The 23,438-nt window shown below is 48.3% G+C and overlaps 1 protein-coding gene across 2 annotated transcripts; it reads left to right on the top strand.

Annotated features, from left to right (window-relative positions):
* The first annotated feature begins 482 nt into the window (after positions 1–482).
* Positions 483–22,589, top strand: NEMF (nuclear export mediator factor). 2 transcript variants are annotated; one of them, XM_082058835.1, is made up of 33 exons: positions 483–619; positions 1,459–1,527; positions 2,683–2,785; positions 3,704–3,829; positions 3,906–4,054; positions 4,273–4,340; positions 7,963–8,049; positions 8,967–9,043; positions 9,421–9,491; positions 9,581–9,656; positions 10,614–10,676; positions 10,974–11,051; positions 11,399–11,607; positions 12,642–12,827; positions 13,298–13,361; positions 13,610–13,698; positions 14,152–14,255; positions 14,829–14,891; positions 15,105–15,217; positions 15,997–16,054; positions 16,404–16,462; positions 17,596–17,716; positions 17,861–18,128; positions 18,684–18,726; positions 18,808–18,857; positions 19,134–19,281; positions 19,545–19,622; positions 19,701–19,895; positions 20,740–20,772; positions 21,256–21,362; positions 21,433–21,476; positions 21,569–21,648; positions 22,123–22,589. In XM_082058835.1, exons 1-33 carry the CDS (start codon positions 561–563, stop codon positions 22,198–22,200), a joined length of 3,216 nt encoding a protein of 1,071 aa, XP_081914961.1. In that variant the 5' UTR covers positions 483–560; the 3' UTR covers positions 22,201–22,589. The 2 variants fall into 2 exon arrangements, with proteins under 2 accessions (XP_081914961.1, XP_081914960.1); XM_082058834.1 differs by having other exon boundaries at positions 17,858–18,128.
* Positions 22,590–23,438: the final 849 nt, after the last annotated feature.

Raw genomic sequence — 23,438 nt, 5'->3', positions numbered from 1 at the left:
GCCGGGGCGGTCCGGCGGTGTCACAGCTCTAGAGGGCGCAGCGCCGCTTCTCCCCCGCCGGGCGCGGTGGCGCACGCCTGTTATCCCAGCTGTGTAGGGAGGCAGAGCCTGTCGGATCGCTTGAGCCCAGGGTTCGAGTCCCGCAGAGCGGCGCTGAGGCTGCCGGAGCTGTGTACGGTGTTGAACCCCGGAGGGGTGGGGCCGGGGGCACCATGAGTAGTAAATGAGTATTGATAATCCGAGTCCTGACGCTGAGAAACGCCTGCGGACCTGGGCAAGACAAAGAGACGCGGGCTCACTTTTGCGCCGTTCGGGGCTTATTTTGACACCCGCGCCAATCTTTTGCCCCCACAACCTCCCCTCACGCTACCGCCTCCTGCCGGCCCGCGGCTGTGCCGCCACCCACCACCCCGCGCCCCCCGGCTCCGCGTCTCTGCGCATGCGCGGGGCGCGGCGGAGCGGAGAGAATTGGCGCGGGGCGCGACCCGTAGCGGGCGGCGGCGCAGGCGCGGTGGCCGGTAGCGCCGTGAGTCCCACCGGGAGGCGGCCGCGGGGGCGCCATGAAGTCCCGCTTCAGCACCGTCGACATCCGAGCGGTGCTGGCCGAGCTGCGGCACAGGTACCGCTCCCCTCAGCGGGGCCCTGTCGGTAGCGCCTCATTCCCCTCAGCGGGCCCGGCGCTGTCCCCGCCGCTGCAGGGCCTGTGGTGCTGCCTGGGCGGCCCCGGCGCATCTTCCGCCACAGGGCACCGAGTCCCCACGGCTCCCCCGCCACGGCAGGCCCGGTGTCCCCCACGGCTCCCCCGCCACGGCAGGCCCGGTGTCCCCCACGGCTCCCCCGCCACGGCAGGCCCGGTGTCCCCCACGGCTCCCCCGCCACGGCAGGCCCGGTGTCCCCCCAGGCTCTCTCCGGGCAGCAGTGAGCGCTGTTTCCCCGCAGTGTGCCCGGGGAAGCTGCTCTCACACTCCGCCAGCCTCACATCTGTGCCCTGCGGAGCTCTCGTACCCTCCTGCTGCCCAGGGCGATCTGCATATTCAGCCCCACGCTGAAGAAAATAACGAGACTGACCCTCCAGACCGTTTTGGTGCTTGTACTGGGAATACTGGTGCTGGCAAAGGGCTCCCTGAGCAGTGCAGAGGTCAGCCCGGAGGAGCAAAATGTTCCAATAAGTTTTATATCCTTGCCCCAAAAAGGGGTGTTTGCAGGAGCCAGAACCCTCCGTCCTCCGCTGTGTTCTTGCTTCAACTTATTGCACCTTATCCATGAACAGCAATTTCTCCATCTTTTGGTTGTTCAGCTTCCAGCTCATTCCATTAACCTTCCTTCGCTGCCTCCTCGGTTACTGCCTGGCAGTTTATCATAGCGTGCGCTTCTGTATATTTTGATTTACACTGAGGTTTTTTTCAGCCACTTGTATGGTTTGTGTATCGTGTTCTCCATGTATTTTCTTTTTGACAGCTTACTGGGAATGAGAGTCAACAATGTTTATGATGTGGATAACAAGACATACCTTATCCGCCTTCAAAAGTAAGAACCTCTTTAAATTTCTTCATGCTGTTGCCGTACATATGAGAACTAGATTTTGTTGTATGTATGTAATTTATATTGATAGATGTTTGGCCTTCCTGACTGTTTTTCAATGAAATTCTATTGTTCTTGTCCTGGTGGACAGCAGGATGACCATGAGCCAGCACTGGGCCCTTGTGGCCAGGTAGGCCAATGGCATCCTCGGGTGTATTACAAGGGGGGTGGTCAGTAGATCGAGAGAGGTCCTCCTTCCCCTCTACTCCGCCCTGGTGAGACCACATCTGGAATATTGTGTCCAGTTCTGGGCCCCTCAGTTCCAGAAGGACAGGGAACTGCTGGAGAGGGTCCAGTGTAGCGCAACGAAGATGATTAAGGGAGTGGAGCATCTCCCTTATGAAGAAAGGCTGAGGGAGCTGGGTCTCTTTAGTTTGGAGAAGAGGAGACTGAGGGGTGACCTTATTAATGTTTATAAATATATAAAGGCTGAGTGCCACAAGGATGGAGCCAGGCTCTTTTTGGTGACAAACAATGATAGGACAAGGGATAATGGGATCAAGCTGGAACACAAGAGGTTCCACTTAAATTTGAGAAGAAACTTCTTCTCAGTAAGGGTGACAGACACTGGAACAGGCTGCCCAGGGAGGTTGTGGAGTCTCCTTCCCTGGAGACATTCAAAACCCGCCTGGACATGTTCCTGTGCGACCTCACCTGGGTGTTCCTGCTCCAGCAGGGGGATTGGACTGGATGATCTTTTGAGGTCCCTTCCAATCTCAAACATACTGTGGTACTGTGAAATGCAATAATTTTTACCCAAGATGTTCTCAAGAGAGAGCATATGTAGTGTGAAATCCTGCAGAAAATATACAAAAGGCCAAAGGTGTTAGTGTAAAAACTCACAATCGTCGTTGTTTCATTTTGTGGGGAGGGAAGAGTTGGAGGAATGAAGAGCAACATTTAGTAAGTGGCACTGGTGCCCAGGCCACATGGGAGGCGGGGCTCATGTCACATCGCTGACCTGACCAGTTTGGGCAACGATATTTTTTGTAGATAGCGTGCTGCTGGTTTATGGTGCTTTGGTCTCGTCCCAGTGCAAACCGGTGTGTGTGAGGGGCAGCCGCTCATGTGCCCAGTGCTGAGTCTTTTCTTTGTTAACAGACCGGACTGCAAGGCCACGCTGCTGCTCGAATCCGGTATCCGCATCCACACGACGGAGTTCGAGTGGCCGAAAAACATGATGCCATCTAGCTTTGCAATGAAGGTAATCTAACCTGCGATTTCTTTTGAATGAGGCGGCTGGATATCAGAAAACAACGTTCATGTTCTGTCTCTGGAGAGAGAAGAAAACAGTGGAAGGATTTGAGACAGAAGAAAATAGTGGAAGGATTTGCCTGGTGGATCCTGATCAAGCGGGTGACTAAAGACAAGGGAAGAGCAAGTGTGGTCCAGGAGTCACATCACTGAAGTTCAGTGCCCAAAACGATGAAAATGTGAATTTATGAAGACTGATATTAATATGCTGGACATTTTCTGCGTCACCCAGATCTTTTGGAATTTTACTTCAGCAAAATCCTTGTTATTGCAGTTGTATTGTCCAGATTTTTAGGCTCTGGATGCAGCTCCTTATGTTAATAGGGTTCTGCTGTTCAATCTTCTGGCCTTTGAGGGTTCAGATCTCGCTCCAAGCTGCTCAGTTGTGTTCCTGCGGGTAGATCTGCAGGGATCCAACCCCAGTGGTGACTCACACGGGTCTGTTTAGCCCAGCACCTCTGGATTTCACCTCAGTGAAATGACTCAGCAAAGATTCTCCAGGATGGCTTTCCACGTCATATATGGATGCAGGATAATCCTGCTTCTCTTTATAAAAGAAACTTTTTGAATTTTAACTAGCTGCTTACTTGTTGAGCTAAATAAATACCAGTTTTTAATGGCAAAAATGGCTTAACTGTAAGAACTTTTAGCAATTATATTACCTATTAATTTTAAGGTATTATTTTGCTAAGAGCTGCCACACCTCTATATTACCAAGATCTGCATGTTTACCCTCATGGTGTTTGTATTACATAGGAAGTGATCAGTGTAACAGGAGGGATCTATATCTAAGAATGTAATTCAGTATAAAATGTCACAAACAGCTCTGTTTGCATCATCTCACAGACGTTTTCTCCATTACTGACAGTGCCGTAAGCATTTAAAGACCAGAAGACTTGTCAGTGTGAAGCAGCTGGGCATAGACCGGATTGTGGATTTCCAGTTTGGAAGCGATGAAGCTGCTTATCACCTCATCGTTGAGCTGTACGACAGGGTGAGCGCAAAGCGTGTCCTCCGTAAGCAAACACCTGAGTGTGGCCCTTGCTGATGTTCCCCTGTGCTATCTGCAGGGAAACATTGTCCTCACAGACCACGAATACATCATTTTAAACATTCTGAGGTTTCGCACGGACGAAGCGGACGATGTGAGATTTGCGGTTCGGGAACGATACCCCGTCGACAATGCAAAAGCAGCTGCACCTCTGCCAACCTTGGAAAGGTAATTGCTTTTAGATGGTGTGATATATATATTGGAATAAATCCAAATTGCTTGGAACCGTGAAAGGCAGCTTGTCTTCGGGTAGGCTTTTCACATATTACAGGCCATTTTGTGCTGCTTTTTTTAAAACTGAAAATGTTTTTTAGCTTGCAAGCAATACCATGTGGTCTTAAACCCCATTCTTCTTTGGAATGACAAGTCTCCATTATCTTTTGTAGGTTAACTGAAATAATATCAAATGCACCCAAAGGGGAACAACTGAAGAGGGTTCTTAACCCACATCTTCGTAAGTAATTGTGTTTTGGGAGAAAATGAAATGAGGTCAATACGCATTATGTTTAGATGGTGCTGAAAATTTGAACAGCTTCAAGCAGTCTTTGTTCTGATGTTGTTCATGACAATCTGCTTTTATGTATGTTTGAAGAACAACAAAACCCCTGAGCCTTTGAAAGCAGAGTAGAATTTTTTGATTCTGAGCCAACTGCATGAAGAATGTGATCCTGCAGTGATGAGGACCTGAGAGTAGTAATACCAGGATGCTCGACGTGTCCATCTGGGTGTGCTCTGGTAGCAAAACACCCTGTGCCTCAGTTTTTCTGGCCACAGAAGGAAATTTGACTTGTGTGACGTAGTCAGAACGATTTTGATTTATCCTCCTGATTTGACGGTGTTGATCGAACACAGGATTGCCTGGCAGGAACCTCTGAACAGCTCAAAGCACGTGATTTGCAGACCTAAGTATTACTTTCCCCATTTCTTGATTCTCTTTTTTTCTGCACCCATGTCCCTCTCTTTTTCCACCCCAGTCTCCTCCTAAATAAACCGCACTGCTAATTACTTTCCCTCTACTGGTCCCAGTTTTGCTATATCCATACCCAAATTTGATATTTCTGATGTACCATTATCTGATCTGACTGCCCTGGTGCAGTGGTCTGGCAAAGCTCCACTCTGAAAGGTCCAGAGTTCTTCCCTTCAGCTCCTGTGTGAATTTGGCTGTTTCCCACCCCACTTCTCCTTAACCATCTGTGAAACGCGACCATCCCTCCTGACGCTTCTCTAATTTTTGTCACCTCTCATGCTGGCAACCATCATGTCCAGTTCTGTGGCTCCTCAAACCCCAAGTGGTTGCTTAACCTCGGGCCAGCGCCTGGTCAGCAGCCCTCCCATTAACCTGCGGCCCTAACGAGCACACTGATATTTTCCCAGAAAAGCCTCAGTAACAGCAGTTTTACATTGTAGAGGTTTCCCATGGCTGATCAGCAGGCAACTTTATAGCTTGGGTTGGATTTTCCTTCTACACACTTATCAAATCTCCTTTTGAACCTGTAGGAACTTGTGGCATCCGTGGTTTTTGTGGTGAGGTGTTCTGCTTGCTTCGTGTCACATGAAAAGTCACCTTTGCTTGTTCTGAAACTCATCTCCTCAGTTTTACTTGGTGCCCTAGTATTGGATTTGCAGAGGTGAGCAGTTGCTGCCTATTTATTAACTCCACACCGCTTATTTTATAAGTTTTGGTGATTTTTAGGCTGAGCAGCCTACTGCACAGCGCACACAGCCTTTTCTCGTACAGAATCCCTTCCAAGCCTGTGATGACACTTGTTGCCTTTCTCTGAGCCTTTTGTAGCTCTCCCTGTTTTGAAACAGGGTAAGTAAAAGTGTACAGAACGTTCGCCCCATGGATTTATACTGCGGTGTGATTTCCCTTGTCTGTTCTCTATTCCTTTCCTACTAATTCCCAACACACAGCTCGACTCTTTTGTGTTCGCTGACAATCGAGCTGATGTTTCCACAGGACCATCTGTTTTTACGTCTTGCTCCGAAACAGAAATGATCAGTTGGAAATACATGCAAGCAGGATAGTCTTTCCTCATGTAGGTCATTTAGTGTTGTTTTACAGGGAGTTTATGTGTCAGTTCTTGATCTAATCACTCACTATCGCTCGTTTTTCTCCAGTTTTTCACAGCTGGCTGTTGTCTTTGTTCCCTAGACGAATTGTGTTTCACCTGGCGGCTTTGCCCTTTGTTCCTGGGTCTGGTAGGTGTATGTTGGTCAGTGCAGGTCCCTGGAGAGCTCAGCTTTCCTCCCCTCGCTCCAAACTGACGGTTTATATCTCCTCCGTTACCCATTTTACCTGTTTTTCAGCCACTTTCTAACCCAGACAGGGGTCATTCTGTTATCCAGTGGCCGCTTGTTTTCTCTCAGATCTTTGCTAAATGCTTTCTGCAAATCCAAGCAGACCGTATCTACGTGACCTCTCTTGTCACCGTGCTTTTTAACTGTCTTGTAGAGTTAGGATTCAAAATACAAACTTGCTGCATCTTTTGTGTCTAGTGCAACCCTCTCTGCTCGTTTTAGTCTTTAGGCTAAAAAGAATTTATAGGTTTTTAGTTCCTTTTTGGTATGACCAGTGCATTAACCTCCTTGTGCCTGTTGCTGCTAAGGCAAGAGAGATATTGCAAGCTACAGATTGCAGTTTGGCATCTCCATCCTTGAGTTCTTGTAGACACCTGGCTGAATACTGCGTGATCCTGAGGATTTACCGCTGCGTGTTATGTCTGTTGAATCCATCACCTCTTCTGACAACTGGATTTGAGGCAGATTTTCTGACATATTGCCCACAGAGGAATATTCCAGCCAGAGCGTCCCTGTGCCCCTGCACTATGAGTGAAACTCAAGACATTAATTTAATTTTCCTGCGATGGTCATATCTGAGTGTTCCTTGTGCACTTTGATCACTTCTTGAACCTACTGATCTGAACAGGCCTCCTGCTTATGATGTATCAGGAAAATGCTTTATTACTAATCTTGATTTTTTTTCTGATTTTCTCAAGATTAATTTTGGCCAGTGTTGCTGTGTTTTACGTTCACCTGCCAGGGTTTGGTCTCAACGGGCACAAACTCAGATAACTTTTTGCTTTTAACAGCTTCTCTTTACCCACTGTTTAGTCATGCCAGCCTTTCTTGGATTTTTCTGAAATGCTGTTTAATAAGTAACACGTGTTTGTTCTGCACCCCCAAACCAGCATCTTTAAATAGCCTGCAGGTTGTTTGCAGACATTGCCTTTTATTGATTGTCTTAATTGCTTCCCTTCTAAGAAGCTTCCTTGATTTATGTAATCTTCTCTTTTGAACGGAGGGTGCCCATAGATTTCTTGGGCCGTTGTGCTAGCGTGGATCCAGGTAAACTTGAGTGTCAGCCTTGCAGCAGGACATGACGTCTGTCCCGCTGGGCTGGCATGATCGAAACCTGATTTAGCTGTTCTTTGTCCAGCTTTCTTTGTGTTTCTGCTTTACGTGTTCTTAGTTAAACCCGGTTTTCCATGGCCCCATCTTGTTTCTTAGTCTTTAAGGATCTTTGTAGGAGCTTATATGTTTTCATCTGCTGCTTCTTGGCACCCTGTTCAGACGGGGCTGCATCTGGTTCTGTTGCCACTTGTTTCACGTGTGACTTTACCAGCTTTTTCCTGGTGCTTTATCTGAAGCTGCAGAATTTGTGTGGCTTTACCCCATCCCAAGCCAGGCAGTTTGGTTTCATATACTCTTCAGTTCAGAATCTTTCCTACCCCCTTTTAAATTTAAAGTTTTCATTCCATTTTAGCCAATGTGAAACCCTTCCTGTATATCCCCATTCTGTCCTAGACCTTTCCCAGCTCCAGATGAACCTCAGCATCCTCAGGTTTTGGAAGAAGGGACCAGATGTGAGCTGAGACCCAGCTGCCCTGGGGACAATCCCCACGGGTGTCCTGAGCATCTGCTCCTCCTGACCCGAGACCACAACTCCCTCCCCTTCCCAGCCTTCCTGAGGATTCAATGCAGAGTCACGGCCATGGCTTGTTGACTTCAATGTGAATTCAAGTTTCTTTGTGGATGTTTTCTACAGATGATTCTTTATTATTATTTTTTAACAGCTTATGGAGCCACTCTCATTGAGCATTGCCTTATAGAAGTCGGATTCTCTGGTTATGTCAAAATAGATCAGCATATGGAAAGTAAAGGTATGTAGGAGATAATATTTTAAAGGCTGTACTGTATATATTGTAATTTTTATGTCTGTGTAGTATTTTTTTCCAAAGAGATGAGTAATCCTTAAACCTATAGTACTGACTTACATACTGTAAAATTTTTAGGTTGGGCACCAACCTTGTTCACATTAAAACTTTGGAATTTTGCTTGTATCGCAATTAAAACCTCAGGCTCCTCTTATAGTCTAAATGGTTTTATAATGAGATACACCCTTAAACATCAGCTGAACTCTGGCCATGTAAGGGAATGTTCTACAAGAATTCTGTATAGAAGAGTGAGGATCAAACTCTTCCTTTATGTATAGCAAACATGGTGGGGATGTCACTGAGTAGCAGCTTTACATTTATTGGGAAATTATGGATTTGGGTAGCAAAGTTAGAATAGATTTTTCTATAGTCTTATTTTTCTTGTGTGCTTTATATTTGCTATAAATCAAGAGGATATTTACTTCCTACTGCATTATGGTGCTGTAATAAATCACCTTTGTAACAAGCAAATAACTTCTCACAGCTACTAGTTTATGCTTTGCAGTCTGATTTTTTTGCAAAGTGCAATTTTGTGGTCTCGTTTTCATGAAACTTAAATAGGTATGTCTTAGAAGTACCTATATAGATATTTTGTTAAGAAATTCCCCAAGCGTAAATTGTGCACTAGAGCTCCTTTTTAAAATCAACAATAATTGCTGTAGTGAAGCACCAGGGGTAAAGAATAGCTGTGATTTTGTTTTTGAGACATTCTAGAATCTACTTCACGTGGTTAGGTTGGCGCTTCATCGGAAGAGCAGTTGCCTTGGCCTTTTGTTGCTGTGCTGTTGTGTTGTGTTTATATAAAAATATCTTTCTGTTCTGGGTGTTTTAAAATATTCTTCTCCTCCCCCTTCTCTCTTTAGAAAATGTTGAAAAAGTGCTCACTGCTTTAGAGAAAGCAGAAGAATACATGACACTGACCGACGACTTCAGCGGGCAGGTGGGTCTCAGTGGGGCACCTTGGTTACCAGTCGTGCAGGAATTGCAGGTTTAAACTGGCCGGCGGGTGTTGTTCAGCACGTGTTTGCTCCTGGTTTTATCAGCTACAGGTTTTATTCTGGGTGCCACGTAGCGACGAGGAGTAAAAATTCCTTCCTTGCACTGGATGTGCAGCGATTGAATCATTTACAAGCAGATTATGTAGGTCCTATGCACTCAGTCAATCACATCACTTCTGCCACAAGGTCTCTGTGCTGTAATTAAGTACTATCTCACGCTGATGAGTAGGTCAGCACCTAAAACTTCCTGCCTTGCCAAGATAAGGGGCGTCGTTTTCAAAGACAAATGCTGATAACGTATTTATATATCTTTTTTTAGGGTTATATTATCCAGAAAAGGGAGAAAAAGCCAAGCCTGGAACCAGATAAACCAGCAGAAGATATCTACACGTAAATACTTGAAGTCTTTATTTCTTTCTTACTAGACTGCGTAACATAAATTAGTTTTCAGGTGATAATATCAAATGTGTATTTTACAGATATGAGGAATTTCATCCTTTCTTGTTTTCTCAACATTCAAAATGTCCGTACTTGGAATTTGACTCATTCAATAAGGTACAGTGCTTTTGCTGATACTGTACTTAGAGCTTTAATTGACTGCTGCTAAAAAGAGTAATGAAAATGTAGTGCGGAAGTTGGTAATGAAAACATAGATTAATTGTATGGATAAATGTTTTATGTGGAAAAGGCCAATTAAAACAGGGCCTTTTGGTACCACTGAGCAGTGTTGTCTTGGTTAACGCAGCTCCAGCTGAAATATGGTGCTGAGCGTGTCCTGAACTGCGGGGAAGGCGGCTCTTACCTTTCCTGGTCAAACATTTCATTAGTGGGGAGTTCAGATGCTGAGTTATCACTGGAGTCAAACAGTTGTCACATTTATACATTTCCAGTTACAACTTTGAAAGCTTCAGGCACCTGATTTAATATTTCCTGGAGTGTTGTCCTTCCTGGTCCTTGACTCATTAACATCTGAAATAATTAACTGCGTGTTGTTCCCGACCTTGATCTCCAGAGTTCCCATTTCACTTTCCTACCCTGCTGCTCGGCTGAATTTCTGTCATCTCCGTCACAGCACTGATGATCTAAACAGCCCAAAACCTTCTTTACCTTTAAGCAGCTGGAGCACCAGAGCAGTTCATAGACATCCTAGATTTTGTTGTGGTTTGTTGACTTGCTGAAGCAGCAGGAATTCAGGGCTGGCAGGTCTGCAATTGCGAGCATTTAATCTGAAAAGCACATTGTGTCAAACAGCAGCTTCCTTTCCATCATTTCTTAGCTGTATTTTGGCCGCTTATTTAGTTGTGCGTAGCCCTGGTTTGTGGTGAGATGTATCCTTGAGTATCTTGCTGAACTCATCGCACGCGAAGGTAAAACGGAGGAAGTTACTGAGCCCCGTTTTAGCATCGGTCTCTTCTAGGGCTTTGCAGCCACCTCTCTTAAGCAGAACCTCTGCTTATTTCTGCTATGAGTTAGTGCAGTTTGAACATCCTTAAAATTGATTTTCTCTTGCAGGCAGCAGACGAGTTCTACTCCAAGCTAGAGGGACAGAAAATAGATCTGAAGGCGTTGCAGCAGGTACGCGCTCAGCCCAGAGGGGAGCAGCCCAGGGGCCTCCCTGAGCTCCACCTTTGGTTCTTGTAGCCTGGGGTGAGGGGGGTGTCACTTCTGATTTGGTCAGGGGGTGGATTTCAAGATGTGTGATGTAGCAGTTGGTTCTGCTCGGAATGCAAGTAGCATTAACAATATTTTGGAGATTGCGTCTTATGCTGCTGTATTTTTCTGTGTTGGAGTGTTCTGTTGAATGTCTGGCGGTGGTGAGGTGATAAGATGTCGTTCGCTTATATATTTTTCCACCTTTCTTATTTTTGAAAGGAAAAACAAGCATTGAAGAAACTTGAAAATGTCCGTAGGGATCACGAGCACAGACTAGAAGCTCTTCAGCAAGCTCAGGTAAGGCTGAGATGATTTTTTATTATGTTTTTTTTAACTAAGAAGATACTTAATGTTTCTTGAAGAGTTGTACCTGTTCATCCTGCTGGCTACAGCCAGCGTTAGACCCCAGAGTGAAGCTGTGAGCGCCCTGTAGCCCCTTGGGGAGCCCAGGCCTGCCTGGTGGCTTCTACTTCCTTCCAAATGCTTTGTACCTCGGCCAAAATTTGCTCATGCCATTGCCCTTTGTGATCACTTCCGTGTCATTCTTGGGTTTCATCCCAATATTAATTACTATTTTTTTTTTGTAAACTGTTGCTGACCGTCTTTTTAGCTTCAATAGGCATAAACTTTTTTCTTTCTTTAAGGAAGCTGATAAGATAAAAGGAGAACTTATAGAAATGAACCTGGAGATCGTTGACCGAGCCATCCAGGTGGTCCGGAGCGCGTTAGCCAACCAGATAGACTGGACTGAGATCGGGGCGATTGTTAAAGAAGCTCAAGCCCAGGGAGACCCCGTTGCGAGTGCAATCAAAGAATTAAAGCTTCAGACGAATCATATCACGATGCTGCTGAGGTAAGGATGCTGCAGATCACTGTTCTTTGATCTAAAATTCATGTGAGATCCTGCTCCGTTCGATGCTGCCCGTGAAAGGCTGGTGGTTCAGGACAAGCTGTTGAGAGCCTCAAGTTTTGATGCTGGTTTTTGTAGAAGGCCTGATGAGCGAGCCGGCAGTGAGGCAGCCTGTGGAGTGTCTTTAAAAACCTGATCCGATGCTGTATCGGGATGTTAGAAAAAAGGGAGAATTTATTTTCTATAGCTATGAACTTTTGGTAATGTGGCAAAGCTAATTTATGAATTTTTAGTTACCTGATTTTCAGAAGTGTTAATGTATAGAATAAGCTCGTTCCCAGGAGCGAGTTCTGTGTTGGCAGCCGTGTCATCAGTCGCTCTCTCCGTCTGTTTTATACTGAGCAACTATCAGTTTGCTGATCAAACCGCTCAGTCAGTGCACCCAGTGCTGCATCAGTACAGAGCACTTGGAGATCTCTTTCCCTTTGTGAAGAACATTATTTTACGCTGCTCCACCTTTTGCTACACAGACTCAGTACAGCTATTTTGAGGAGGATTTAATGTCCTGGTGAGAAACAAACACACGTCCAGCATGTGTGTGCTCAGAGTACCTCTTTGAAACCAGTTTTAAACCAGCACTTTGCTGTCGTGTTCACCGTGACTGTTCTTTTCTCATGTGGTGTTCACACATAGAATGTCTTGTGTTTCTTTTACTTTAGGAAAGTAGATCTTTGGATTGTTCTTTATTTGAAGTCCTGATTTTTCTCTCAGTTGATAGCACGGATGTGTGTCCTTTGATAGAAGAAATTGCCTTGGAAAATGTCACTTCCTTGGATTGGAATGTTTGTGCTCTTTATCTTTTCTTTATCTTTTGCTTTCTTTTTCCCCAAAACTTTGGGTGACTCCAAGACATAAACCAGATCAAATTTAAGGCATCTTGCAGCCTTTGTGAGAGAAGAGAAGTAAGAGTGCATGGAGCTAACGGTGAAAAATAACCAGTTCTCTTATCTTAATCATATGATGTCGTGTGTTTTTAGGAACCCATATGTGTTATCTGAAGAGGAAGAGGAGGAGGAGGAGGCTGATGTAGAGAAGGAAGAAACGGAAGAACCAAAGGGGAAAAAGAAGAAGAATAAAAACAAGCAGTTGAAGAAACCTCAGAAAAACAAACCGTCTTTAGTTGATGTTGATCTCGGTTTGTCTGCCTATGCCAATGCCAAAAAGTAAGTTTTACAGTAAACGTGTGTAGTACAAGTTTCTGTATACTCGCAGTTATTGGTGGTAACAGCATCGAAAGGGCTCTTTTAAAAATCAAAGTTAGCAATTGAAATGGGCAGCTCGCCCTGAGCCCTAGGACCTGCATTTCCTTGATCCAGAGCCAGTGTCTCGCTGGTGCACAGCGGCTGCTCTCCAGCCATCCCATTCCTTTAATTCTGAGTACAATTCTGCACAGTGACACCTGGGACAAAGTGGCTGTTTCTGCCACACTTTAACCCAAACACCGTGTTCTGTCTGAGGAGGGGACTTACTTCATCCGGCTCCTTTTCTTGGGTGAAGACTAAGCTGAAAATCTGGGCTAAAAATTAAAATCTCAAAACTGACTGCTTAACAGCAAATGTAGAGGACTGTGATAAGTATGTTCTAAAAATGAGTGGATCTGGGATTTGAGATACAAACCACTTGTGTTTTGCAGGTACTACGATCACAAGAGACATGCAGCTAAGAAAACGCAGAAGACAGTAGAAGCTGCAGAAAAGGTACTTTTTCTTGGGTTTCGAAGGTATTTAAAAGCAGAGTCCTTGTCACTGATAAGTGGAAAACCCTGTCTTTGTCTAGGTAGTCCTAGTGAGATGTAAAAGATACAACCAACCAACCAGGGTTGTTTCATTCTTGAGCTTTTAAGGAAGAAGCTCAGAGAAGTTTCCTACCAACTTCCCTACTGTTCATTTAGCAGTTTTGTGGTTTCTCTGCTGGTGGATTCTGATCATGTTTTGTGTCTAAACAGGCGTTTAAATCGGCTGAGAAGAAGACGAAGCAGACGTTGCGGGAAGTTCAGACAGTGACCACCATTCAGAAAGCGAGGAAAGTCTATTGGCAAGTACAGTTTAATTGTCATTATTTAATATACTGCGAATGTGTGTGAATTTTGAGTGACTGGAAATGTGGGCTTAGTAAAAAGAGGGAACTTCACTGTTATTAAAGTTTTCTGGCAGCTCTCTGAAATATTAACAGCAGATTAAAAAAAAATCGCACAAAAACCCTCAAGCCCAAAGGTTTTTATAGTCCACTAACTGCATTGTTAAAACAAAATTAAATAGGAGGCCGCTGGACTTTGTAGTGATTGTACTTGTTTCGTCTCAAAATATCATTGGCAGTGATATTATATTTGTACCATGTTTTGTTTTTAAGCCTCAGGCGTATGGATGGATGTGAAACTATTTGCAGTGTCTTTTGTAAGGACTTGATGCCAAGATGCTTGGTATAAATATACCTCTGTAATGTTCTGGTAGTTCCAGGCGTTTTTCACACTGTGATGTAATTTGGCAGGTTTGAGAAGTTCCTGTGGTTCATTAGTTCTGAGAATTACCTTGTTATTGCTGGAAGAGATCAACAGCAGAATGAACTGATCGTAAAGCGCTATCTTAAACCAGGTGAGAGTCTCATTAAGTGAATTATATCCCGTCTCCTTCCCTTCTTCTTCTCCTTCCCTTCTTCTTCTCCTTCCCTTCTTCTTCTCCTTCCCTTCTTCTTCTCCTTCCCTTCTTCTTCTCCTTCCCTTCTTCTTCTCCTTCCCTTCTTCTTCTCCTTCCCTTCTTCTTCTCCTTCCCTTCTTCTTCTCCTTCCCTTCTTCTTCTCCTTCCCTTCTTCTTCTCCTTCCCTTCTTCTTCTCCTTCCCTTCTTCTTCTCCTTCCCTTCTTCTTCTCCTTCCCTTCCAGTTTTGTAAATGTAAAAGAATGATATGGGAAGGTCTCTCAGCTTTATCATTAAGCTGGGTCTTAGGTAAAAGGGATCTTTGATGATGGTGAGTCCTGGAGAATGTGTGTATGTTGTCTGTAGGGTGCTGGGGGCTCTGCTGGGACAACTGGGATGGACTGAAAGGTTCCTGTATCCTCTTCCCATCCTGCTCCTCGCAGCCAAAATAGCCGTTTCCAAATCTTCTGCTTAGCTCGAGTGATCTCTGTAGTTACCACGTATGTGACTGATTTGAGTGGCTTCTTTTCCAGGGGACATATACGTGCACGCCGATCTCCACGGAGCCACGAGCTGCGTGATCAAGAACCCATCAGGTAGGTACCTTGCGTGGGGCTGACGTGGGGACTCGTAGAAGCCTTGGGGACACTGTGAGCCCTGCCAGCCGCCTTCCCCTCGCAGTGGCGCCAGCTCCTGCAGACCTTTCCTTTAGGGAAAGCTCACACCCTGGATTACAGCGCGTGTGGAAGTTGCAGAATTTCATGTTGTGCGTGATCCGCATTCCCTGAGGTGTTGGGTGTTGTTTGTAGGTGAACCGATCCCTCCACGGACGCTGACGGAGGCCGGCACGATGGCCTTGTGTTACAGCGCGGCCTGGGACGCCCGCGTTGTCACCAGTGCTTGGTGGGTCTCCCACAACCAGGTGAGGACGCTCCTGCGTGAGCTTTGGGGACAGAACATCTGAAGGAATTGCTGTGTGACCGCAAAATGCGTGTGGGGACGGATGGAGGCTGAGGGGAGACTTTTCTCCCAGGGCAGTGCTGGAGTCACCATCCCTGGAGGGTTGGACAGACGGACATGAGGTTCTCAGGGACATGGGGCAGTGCCAGGGGTGGCTTATGGTTGGACTCGATCATCTTGAGGGTCTTGTCCAACCAAAATGATTCTGTGATGCAGGCGAAACTTGTTATCTGATACCGTTGGTTGCAGGTTCTCCCGCTCTGCTGTGCTTCGGGTAACCTCTGATACGCCATGTGCATGGCAGGGGAAATGTTACAAGCTTGGGTTCTTACTAACAGAGACAAGGACTTTTATTGAAAAGGGAGTTTTAATTTTTTTCAGTGTTGCTTCTAGCTTGTGTATCAGTCTTGCTACAGTCTTGCTGTGCTTCCAGCTCAGGTGTGAGGGTGGGGAGATTACATTAAACGGAAGGTCTCGGTACCTTTAGTGTTCTGATTTCCTTAATAACCCAGTTACTCACCCCGGGCTTGTAAAATGTGGTGCCAGGCGTGAGTGATTGAATTGAAACATCTCTTAGGAAAATGCCCTACAAAGGACAGAAAAACCTTCAGGAACAGAGTCCTGCAAACCGCTCCCATGAGTTAAACGTGCAGCTTGCTGAGCGTTGCTTCTGTTCATGCCGTTATCACACAGTGCTGGCCTGTGACTGATACTCTTTATTGTATACCGTGATATTTTTAGGTTTCTAAAACGGCCCCTACAGGAGAATACCTCACTACGGGAAGCTTCATGATCCGAGGTGAGACGCGAAGGAGCGGTGTGAGTTTGTTGGGAGGCATTTAGTGTGAAGATGCTGCGCTGTGCTGTGGCGGCAGCCGACGAGTCCCGCTCTGCTCCTCAAAACCTGTTCAGGGCGGCTCAGAGGGAACACGGGGCGGCTGCAGCAGCGCTCGAGCTGAGGCCCTGGCCAGGAGATCCTTAGCTAAACCGCTTTTGAGTTTCTCCTCTTCTCTTGTCATCCAAGAGACACCACAAGCCCCAGTGTAATTTTTTCTTAGCCTGAAGCCTCTAGTAAAAATGAATTTTGAAAATACATCATGTAACGTAGCTGTTAAACCTCCTCATGAGAATCTGCCTTTGTTTTTCAGGGAAGAAGAATTTTCTTCCACCTTCGTATCTGATGATGGGCTTCAGCTTCTTGTTTAAGGTACTGCTTTCTCTGCGTGGCTCCTGCTGGCTTTTCTAATTTGGTTTGAGCTGTTGGAGGCTTATTTTCTGCTTCTTGCTTATCAGTATATTCCAAATTACTTCTTTTCCCACTGGGACAAATCCAATAAAATGCTACTGGCTGAGAATTCCTCTGCTTTCATTCCCGTTTTCCCCCAGTTTGCACTGTCTTCATTTAAATCAGACAGACGCTGTGCACGTTCCTGCTGCTGGTAAATTTTTGTACCAGCTGTTTGAAGCATGTGGGTTGTGAGTCTCCTCAATGCCTGTATGTTCTGGGTGGTCAGACTGGGGTTTAAATGTGCTGGTTTAGTTTTCTTGCCTTTTGAATGGCAGAAAGTGTTCAAAGGGAAAGAATAAACCTGAGTCGGGTGTTCTCTGAATGGGTGGCGAACATCCCTGGAGCTGGTAGGGGAAAGGGACCTGGGGGTCCTGGGGACAGCAGGGTGACCATGAGCCAGCACTGGGCCCTTGTGGCCAGGAAGCCAATGGGACCTGGGCTGGGTTAGAAGGGGGTGGTCAGTAGGTCAGAGAGGTTCTCCTGCCCCTCTGCTCTGCCCTGGGGAGACCACACCTGGAATCTTGTGTCCAGTTGTGGCCCCTCAGTTCCAGCAGGACAGGGAACTGCTGGAGAGAGTCCAGCGCAGCCACCAAGATGCTGCAGGGAGTGGAGCATCTCCCGTGTGAGGAAAGGCTGAGGGAGCTGGGGCTCTGGAGCTGGACAAGAGGACACTGAGGGGGGACTCATTCCTGGGGATCAATATGGAAAGGGGGAGTGTCAGGAGGATGGAGCCAGGCTCTTCTGGGTGACAACCAGTGATAGGACAAGGGGCAATGGGTGTAAACTGGAACACAGGAGGCTCTATTTAAATATGAGAAGCAACTTGTTGGGGGTGAGGGTGGCAGAGCCTGGCCCAGGCTGCCCAGGGGGGTTGTGGAGTCTCCTTCTGTGCAGACATTCCAACCCGCCTGGACACCTTCCTGTGTAACCTCATCTGGGTGTTCCTGCTCCATGGGGGGATTGCACTGGATGAGCTTTCCAGGTCCCTTCCAACCCCTGACATTCTGGGATTCTGTGGTACTGGCCTGACGTAAAGGCATCTCCATTTTTAGGTGGATGAGAGCTGTGTGTGGAGACACCGAGAAGAAAGGAAGATCAAAGTGCAGGACGAGGATCTGGAAACGGTTTCCAGCAGCGCCAGTGAGCTGGTGTCGGAGGAGGTGGAGCTGTTAGGTACGGTGGCTGTGACGGGGGCTGCGTGTCCTGCTGGCACACGGGACCATTCAGGGTTTAACATTTAGTCCCCTGCACCGTGTTCTGGGTTGGTTTGGTGTTTCTGATGTGAACCGTGTTTTCCTCACCCGTGTGTCCCAGAAGGAGGAGACAGCAGCAGCGAGGAGGAGAAAAACGAGTGTCAGGAAGCACCAGAACGAGTGGAAGCCATGTCTGAGAGTAACCGTGACGAGGGCGTTGCTGCCCCCGACCAGGGCAGAGCAGACGAACCTGTGCTGGAGGGTGACTCCGAAGAGGATGACGGAGAATCTGAAGATGAAGCGGAACATCCGGAGTCAAAAAACGAAGTGAAGGAGGAAGAGATAAAATACCCAGATACAACAATCGACCTGTCGCATCTTCAGTCTCAAAGGTAAGCGAAGCAGCAGCTGCGTTTATCAGCGGCGCGGGTGCTTCTGGGGATCTCCGTGCTGCCAAGACGAGGGCTGGGATGAGTCACTGTTGCTTCTTTCGGTGCTCAGGCTGCCCCCATTTTCTTGTCAGGGCTGTTCAGACCTGAGAAACTTGAGCCATGAGTTGTTTTGGCGGGTGCTGAGTTACTGCTGGGCGTGCGGCTGTGAGATGAGCTCGTGTCCCCCCATCCCTGGACAGATGGGGTGGAGTGGGTGGACGCGGCCGCTCTGCAGGACAGCGCAGCACGGGGAGCCGAACGTCGGGGTTCCTCTGGCGCATGCTGTTCCCAGGCTGTCGTTGTTGCTGGTCTGTGTGTGCACATCACAAAAACTGGCAGAGATCGTATTTGTTTTGTAAACCCAATCCTGGTGCTGCCGCCCTTTTGAATTCACCAAAACTGGGGATTTCAAGAACTAGAAAGCTGAAAACGGCGTGACCGAGTGAGCCAGTGTCCGGGCTGTGGTGGTACGGCTGTGGTTGAGCTTTCATGAGCTTCATTTTGATCTCCCCACAGATCCCTGCAGAAAATCATCCCCAAAGAGGAAGAGCCCAACTTGGTAAGGTCCCAGCTGAGCTGTTTGGCGCAGGGCAGCGCGCCGCTGCCCTGTGATGTGCTCTAACTGCGTTTCACTTCTCAGAGCGACGGCAAATCCCAGGGCCGGAGGCACCTGTCTGCCAAGGAGCGCAGGTGAGAACCGCTCGTGTCTGGACCTGGGCTTGGCTTACACCTCCCAGCCCGTGTCCATGGTCCGTCCTGCGTCTCCACTGTGGGGTGGCAGCTGTTCCCATCCTCTGGTTGTGAACGAACAGTTTCTTGTGCACTTGTGGACTCGCGGTTTTACTGAGGAGGGTTCATTTCCAGCGGACGTGCCGCAGGTTTCCCCGCAGCGGGGGTGCGGGGTGGTAATGCTGGCAGGGGAGCCTCTCTTGTCACAACAGGGTGTCAAGTGATGGTTTTCCTTAGAGAAATGAAGAAAAAGAAGCAGCAAAATGACTCTGAGAACGTGGAGCCGCTTGAAGAGAAGCAGAAGGAGACGGAGACGCAGGCTCCCGCTGCTCCCAACGCCACCAAGGGTGCGCCGGCCCCTGCGCCCGTCAAGCGGGGCCAGAAGGTGGGCAGGGCCCAGGTTACTGCGGGTTGAGCCGCTGCCGTGGGAAGCGCGGACAGAAATAGCAGCTTTCTCTCAGAATTCTGTGGCTACCTGATCGTTTTAGACTCTTGGTGGTGAAACCGGAGTCTCTTGGTTACTGGTGAACTGCTCTGGAAGAGGTTCGGGAGGCCTGGGAGGAATGAATGCGTGTGTGCGTTCGGCATCTTGGTGTTTGTGGACACAAAGTCCTGGTTGATAAAGCTGTTGATGTGTTTCTTCTGCAGAGTAAAATGAAGAAGATGAAGGAGAAGTACAAGGACCAGGACGAGGAGGACCGGGAGCTCATCATGAAGCTGCTGGGGGTGAGCGAGCGGAGGGAGCTCTGTCCCCGCGACACGGTCGCCTGTGTCGCTGGCTCTGAGCTCCGTGTGTACCCACAGTCCGCAGGGTCAACCAAGGACGAGAAAGGGAAAAAGGGCAAAAAGGGGAAGATGAAAGAAGAGCCGGCGAAGAAGCAGCAGCAGAAAGCCAAGGCCGCGCGTGGCGGTGCTGCGGGGGGCAGGGAGGCGCTGCCGGCCGGAGCGCTGCTGCACCAGCCGCAGGAGCCGGCGCCGGAGGAGCCGCAGGACGAGAGGGTGAGCAGCACAATGTCCTGTCCACACGTCTGTCCCTTCTCACTGTGCGCCCTGGCCGTCCTGGCGCTGCCCAACTCCCTTCTGCCGGGAGCCTGAGCGGCTTTCGTTGGTTTTGGGCGCTGTGGCAAACGCTGCGCCTGATCTGCCACTCTGGAAGCGCATCGGTGTCGAGAAGCAGCAAAACCCCTGCAGCAATTGTTGTGCAGTCAGCAGTAGGACAAGGGGCCATGGGCTTAAACTCTGCCAGGGGAAATTTAGGCTGGATATTAGAAAGAAATTCCTTACAGAGAGAGTGGTCAGGATTGGAATGGCTGCCCAGGGAGGTGCTGGACTCACTGGCCCTGGAGGTTTTGAAACTGAGACTGGACATGGCACTTAGTGCCATGATCTAGTCAATGGGCTGGAGTTGGACCAAGGGTTGGACTGGATGATCTCTGAGGGCTTTTCCAACCCACTCCATTCTGTGATCCTGTGATTCTGTGCATGCACGCTGCCCGCCCAGCGCCGCCGACCGAGGGGTTGGGGGAGAACCGAGGGTTAAGTCAAAACCTCCCCCCCTCTGCAGCTGAACTGTACCCGGGTGCTCTCCAGCTTTGTTGTGAATCAGTTTCTGAATCACAGCTGGTCTCTCTCCGCCCAGCTTGGCATGTGCTGAGCAGATTGGAGTGTTGAGAGAAATATTGTTCCCCCCACCCATGTCAAAGTGCTCTTCTCACTGTTGCTTTAAAACAGGTAAAATTCGCTTTGCAGTGAGAATGTGCCTTTCCGTGTGCTGCTGATAAAAGGACTTTTTTAAAGCAGTCGTGTGCTCATTTCAGCTCTGCTGTCTCCTTTGTTTGTGCAGGAGGAGCAGGACCAGGATCAGCTGGGAGTTGAGGTAAACGCTCATGTTTGGTAAGGAAAAGGTTTTATTCCGTGTGACACAGGCTGTGCTGTTCACAGTCCCCTTCTTGCTACTTGAGCCCAACTTTCTTCTTAAAAAACATCATTTCTTTTAATTCCCACCTTGTTTTACCATGTACAACCCCTGTAGAAACCAAGGGCTGGCAAAATGGAGGTTTGTCCCTTGTCTTTGCGTCCGGAGGCGTTTGCACCCCCGGTGCCGGTGGCTCTGGGCTGGAAGATGCAAATCGCTCTTTAGTTTAGAAATGTATTTACGTCTAAAATTACTTCGTAGTTACCCCTGATCACAGGCTGTGTGTGTTCCCCAAGGCTGGAGATAAGTCCATTTATTTAAATCCTTTACGGAAGGATGATAAGGGGAGAAGCCTTTGGGGACTGTGCAGATGTAAGCGCAGGTGGGGATGCTGCGGAGCAGCGGGCGGGGGGGTGCGGGACACGCTGGTTTGTCCCCGCTCAGGCCAGCGAGGCGCTGCTGGGCGCCCTGACGGGGCAGCCGCACCCCGAGGACGTTCTGCTCTTCGCCGTCCCGGTCTGCGCTCCCTACACCGCCATGAGCAGCTACAAGTAAGTGCGGGCGCTGCGGGGAGGGCTCGGCGGCGCCGGCCCCGCCTCACACCACCTCTGCTTTCGAAAGGTATAAAGTCAAGCTCACTCCAGGCACCCAAAAGAAGGGCAAAGGTATGTGATAAAGCACAAATGCTGTTCAGGCCCCTACCTGTTGAACCAGCACCTTTCCATGTCCCGTTTAAATCTTTCCCGTGTTTTTCCAGCTGCAAAGATCGCCTTGCATAATTTTATGCAATCCAAAGAAGCTACTGCAAGAGAAAAAGACCTGTTCCGCAGCGTGAAGGTGACTTTTCTTCTACTCCTTTCTGTTGTACAAACATAACAGCAGCAAAATGTCCCCTCGTACTGTTTTAGGGTAAATACTCCCCAAACCAAGTGTCCTATAGTTTTTAGCAGTATTGTATCTGTCAGTACTGCTGAGACTGGAGAAATCTTTCCAAGTTGAGCCTCGGTGGTATCGCTGACCCTCAGGTTTCTGTATGGTGTTGTTCTTGATCTAAAATACAGCCGGCAAAAGCATCGGCTTCCAAAAAGTCCTCTAGTTTTGGGAGGGGAGGTTCCCGCTCCCGCCGGCAGCAGCTGGAATTGCTCCCATCGAGTGGAGCTGACGGAAGCTGCACAAAACAACATGAAGTGGTTCATCAATAAAACAGAAAGCTGACATCAGCCTTGTGTTGGCTGGGGAAAGCCGGCAGAGAGAAACTGTTCGTAAATGCTTTTCTACTGTGTTTAATTTCTCATTTTTCATGTTTGGCAGGACACCGATTTGTCAAGAAATATTCCTGGTAAAGTCAAAGTGTCTGCGCCTCATCTCCTGAACAGGAAAAAGAAGTGAGGGGGTGTTTGCGTTTCTCAGCCCCGGGATGGCGCGCAGTCAGAATCCAGCACCTGCAGCTGGGATGGACGGACGGATGGATGGACGGACCTGCGCTGTGGCGGCCGGCAGACCAGGCCCAGTTCCTGCGTCGCGGTTTAGACGGACTCGTAACTCCACGCAAATGGCATAAAACCACGCGAGTAAACTGCTGGCTCTTGGCCAGCGCCGGCACGTCGCGCTGTCCATTCGGTGCAAAACTCGCGTCGTCTCGTCCCAATACCTTTACCTTTCTTCAGAAGGGGCCTGGAGGGGCTGGTGGGAGAGTTTCAGTGCAAAGTGCTGTATTTGAGTAAAGGCAAAGTTTTATTTTCCCCAGCACAGCCCGAGTGCTGCGCTTGTGACCCTCACGGCTGGAGCTTGAGTCAGAATAAACCCAGCACATCCCCACGCCGAGCCCGGCTTGGCCAGGCTGCACCTCCCCAAACTCAGCCTTACAAAAGAAACCGGTGCAGGAACTACAATGCAGAGATTCTTTGGTTTTACAAGTCAAAGATTTTATTTTGAGGACAGCTTAAACATGATTTCACCCCTTTCCCCCAGCAGCACAGCCCGTCCTTGTCCCCAGGGTCACCTGCTGGGGCTGTGGATGAGCTGAGGCCGCTTTTCGGGGTCCTTGGTAGCTCTGGCCATACACGAGCTCCACAGGTGACAGACGCAGCCCCTAACGGCTCAAGCACTTTCATTCCCCCTCTCAGGGCAGAAAATCTGCTGCCCAAGGTTCACAATTGAAGTTCCACAACACCGAGAGTTCCAAAACAACAAAGCTACGAACAAGCAGAGCGCGGCGGTGCCCTCACAGCTGCAGCGTTACAACACCCATCAACTCCGACAAGGTACAACTCCCAAACCCCATTTCTCTGACCTTAAAGCATTTGTGGCACAATGTTAAGCCGTTTATTAACGCTGTAGACTAAGCCAGGACTGCGATCTTGAGCCCAGACTAAAGCTGCGCTCCTCTCCTATAGTCTGGGTGCTTCCTGCACAACCAGTAAGTCCTCAAGCCCTGTACTGGGGCCTCCACCAGTATCTCCACACGCACACACACACACACACACACACACACACACACACACACACACACACACACACACACACACACACACACACACACACACACACACACTCTCTTCTCTCACGGTGTTGGCCCTTACGCCTACTTTAACGTGGCCAAACCCAGAACTAGTTTTTAGCTTAAG

Source organism: Streptopelia decaocto (genome assembly GCF_964273445.1).
Source record: "Streptopelia decaocto genome assembly, chromosome: 7".
Lineage (NCBI taxonomy): Eukaryota > Metazoa > Chordata > Aves > Columbiformes > Columbidae > Streptopelia > Streptopelia decaocto.
The sequence above is the reverse complement of the archived record's forward strand: the minus strand, read 5'-3'. Positions and strand labels throughout refer to the sequence as shown.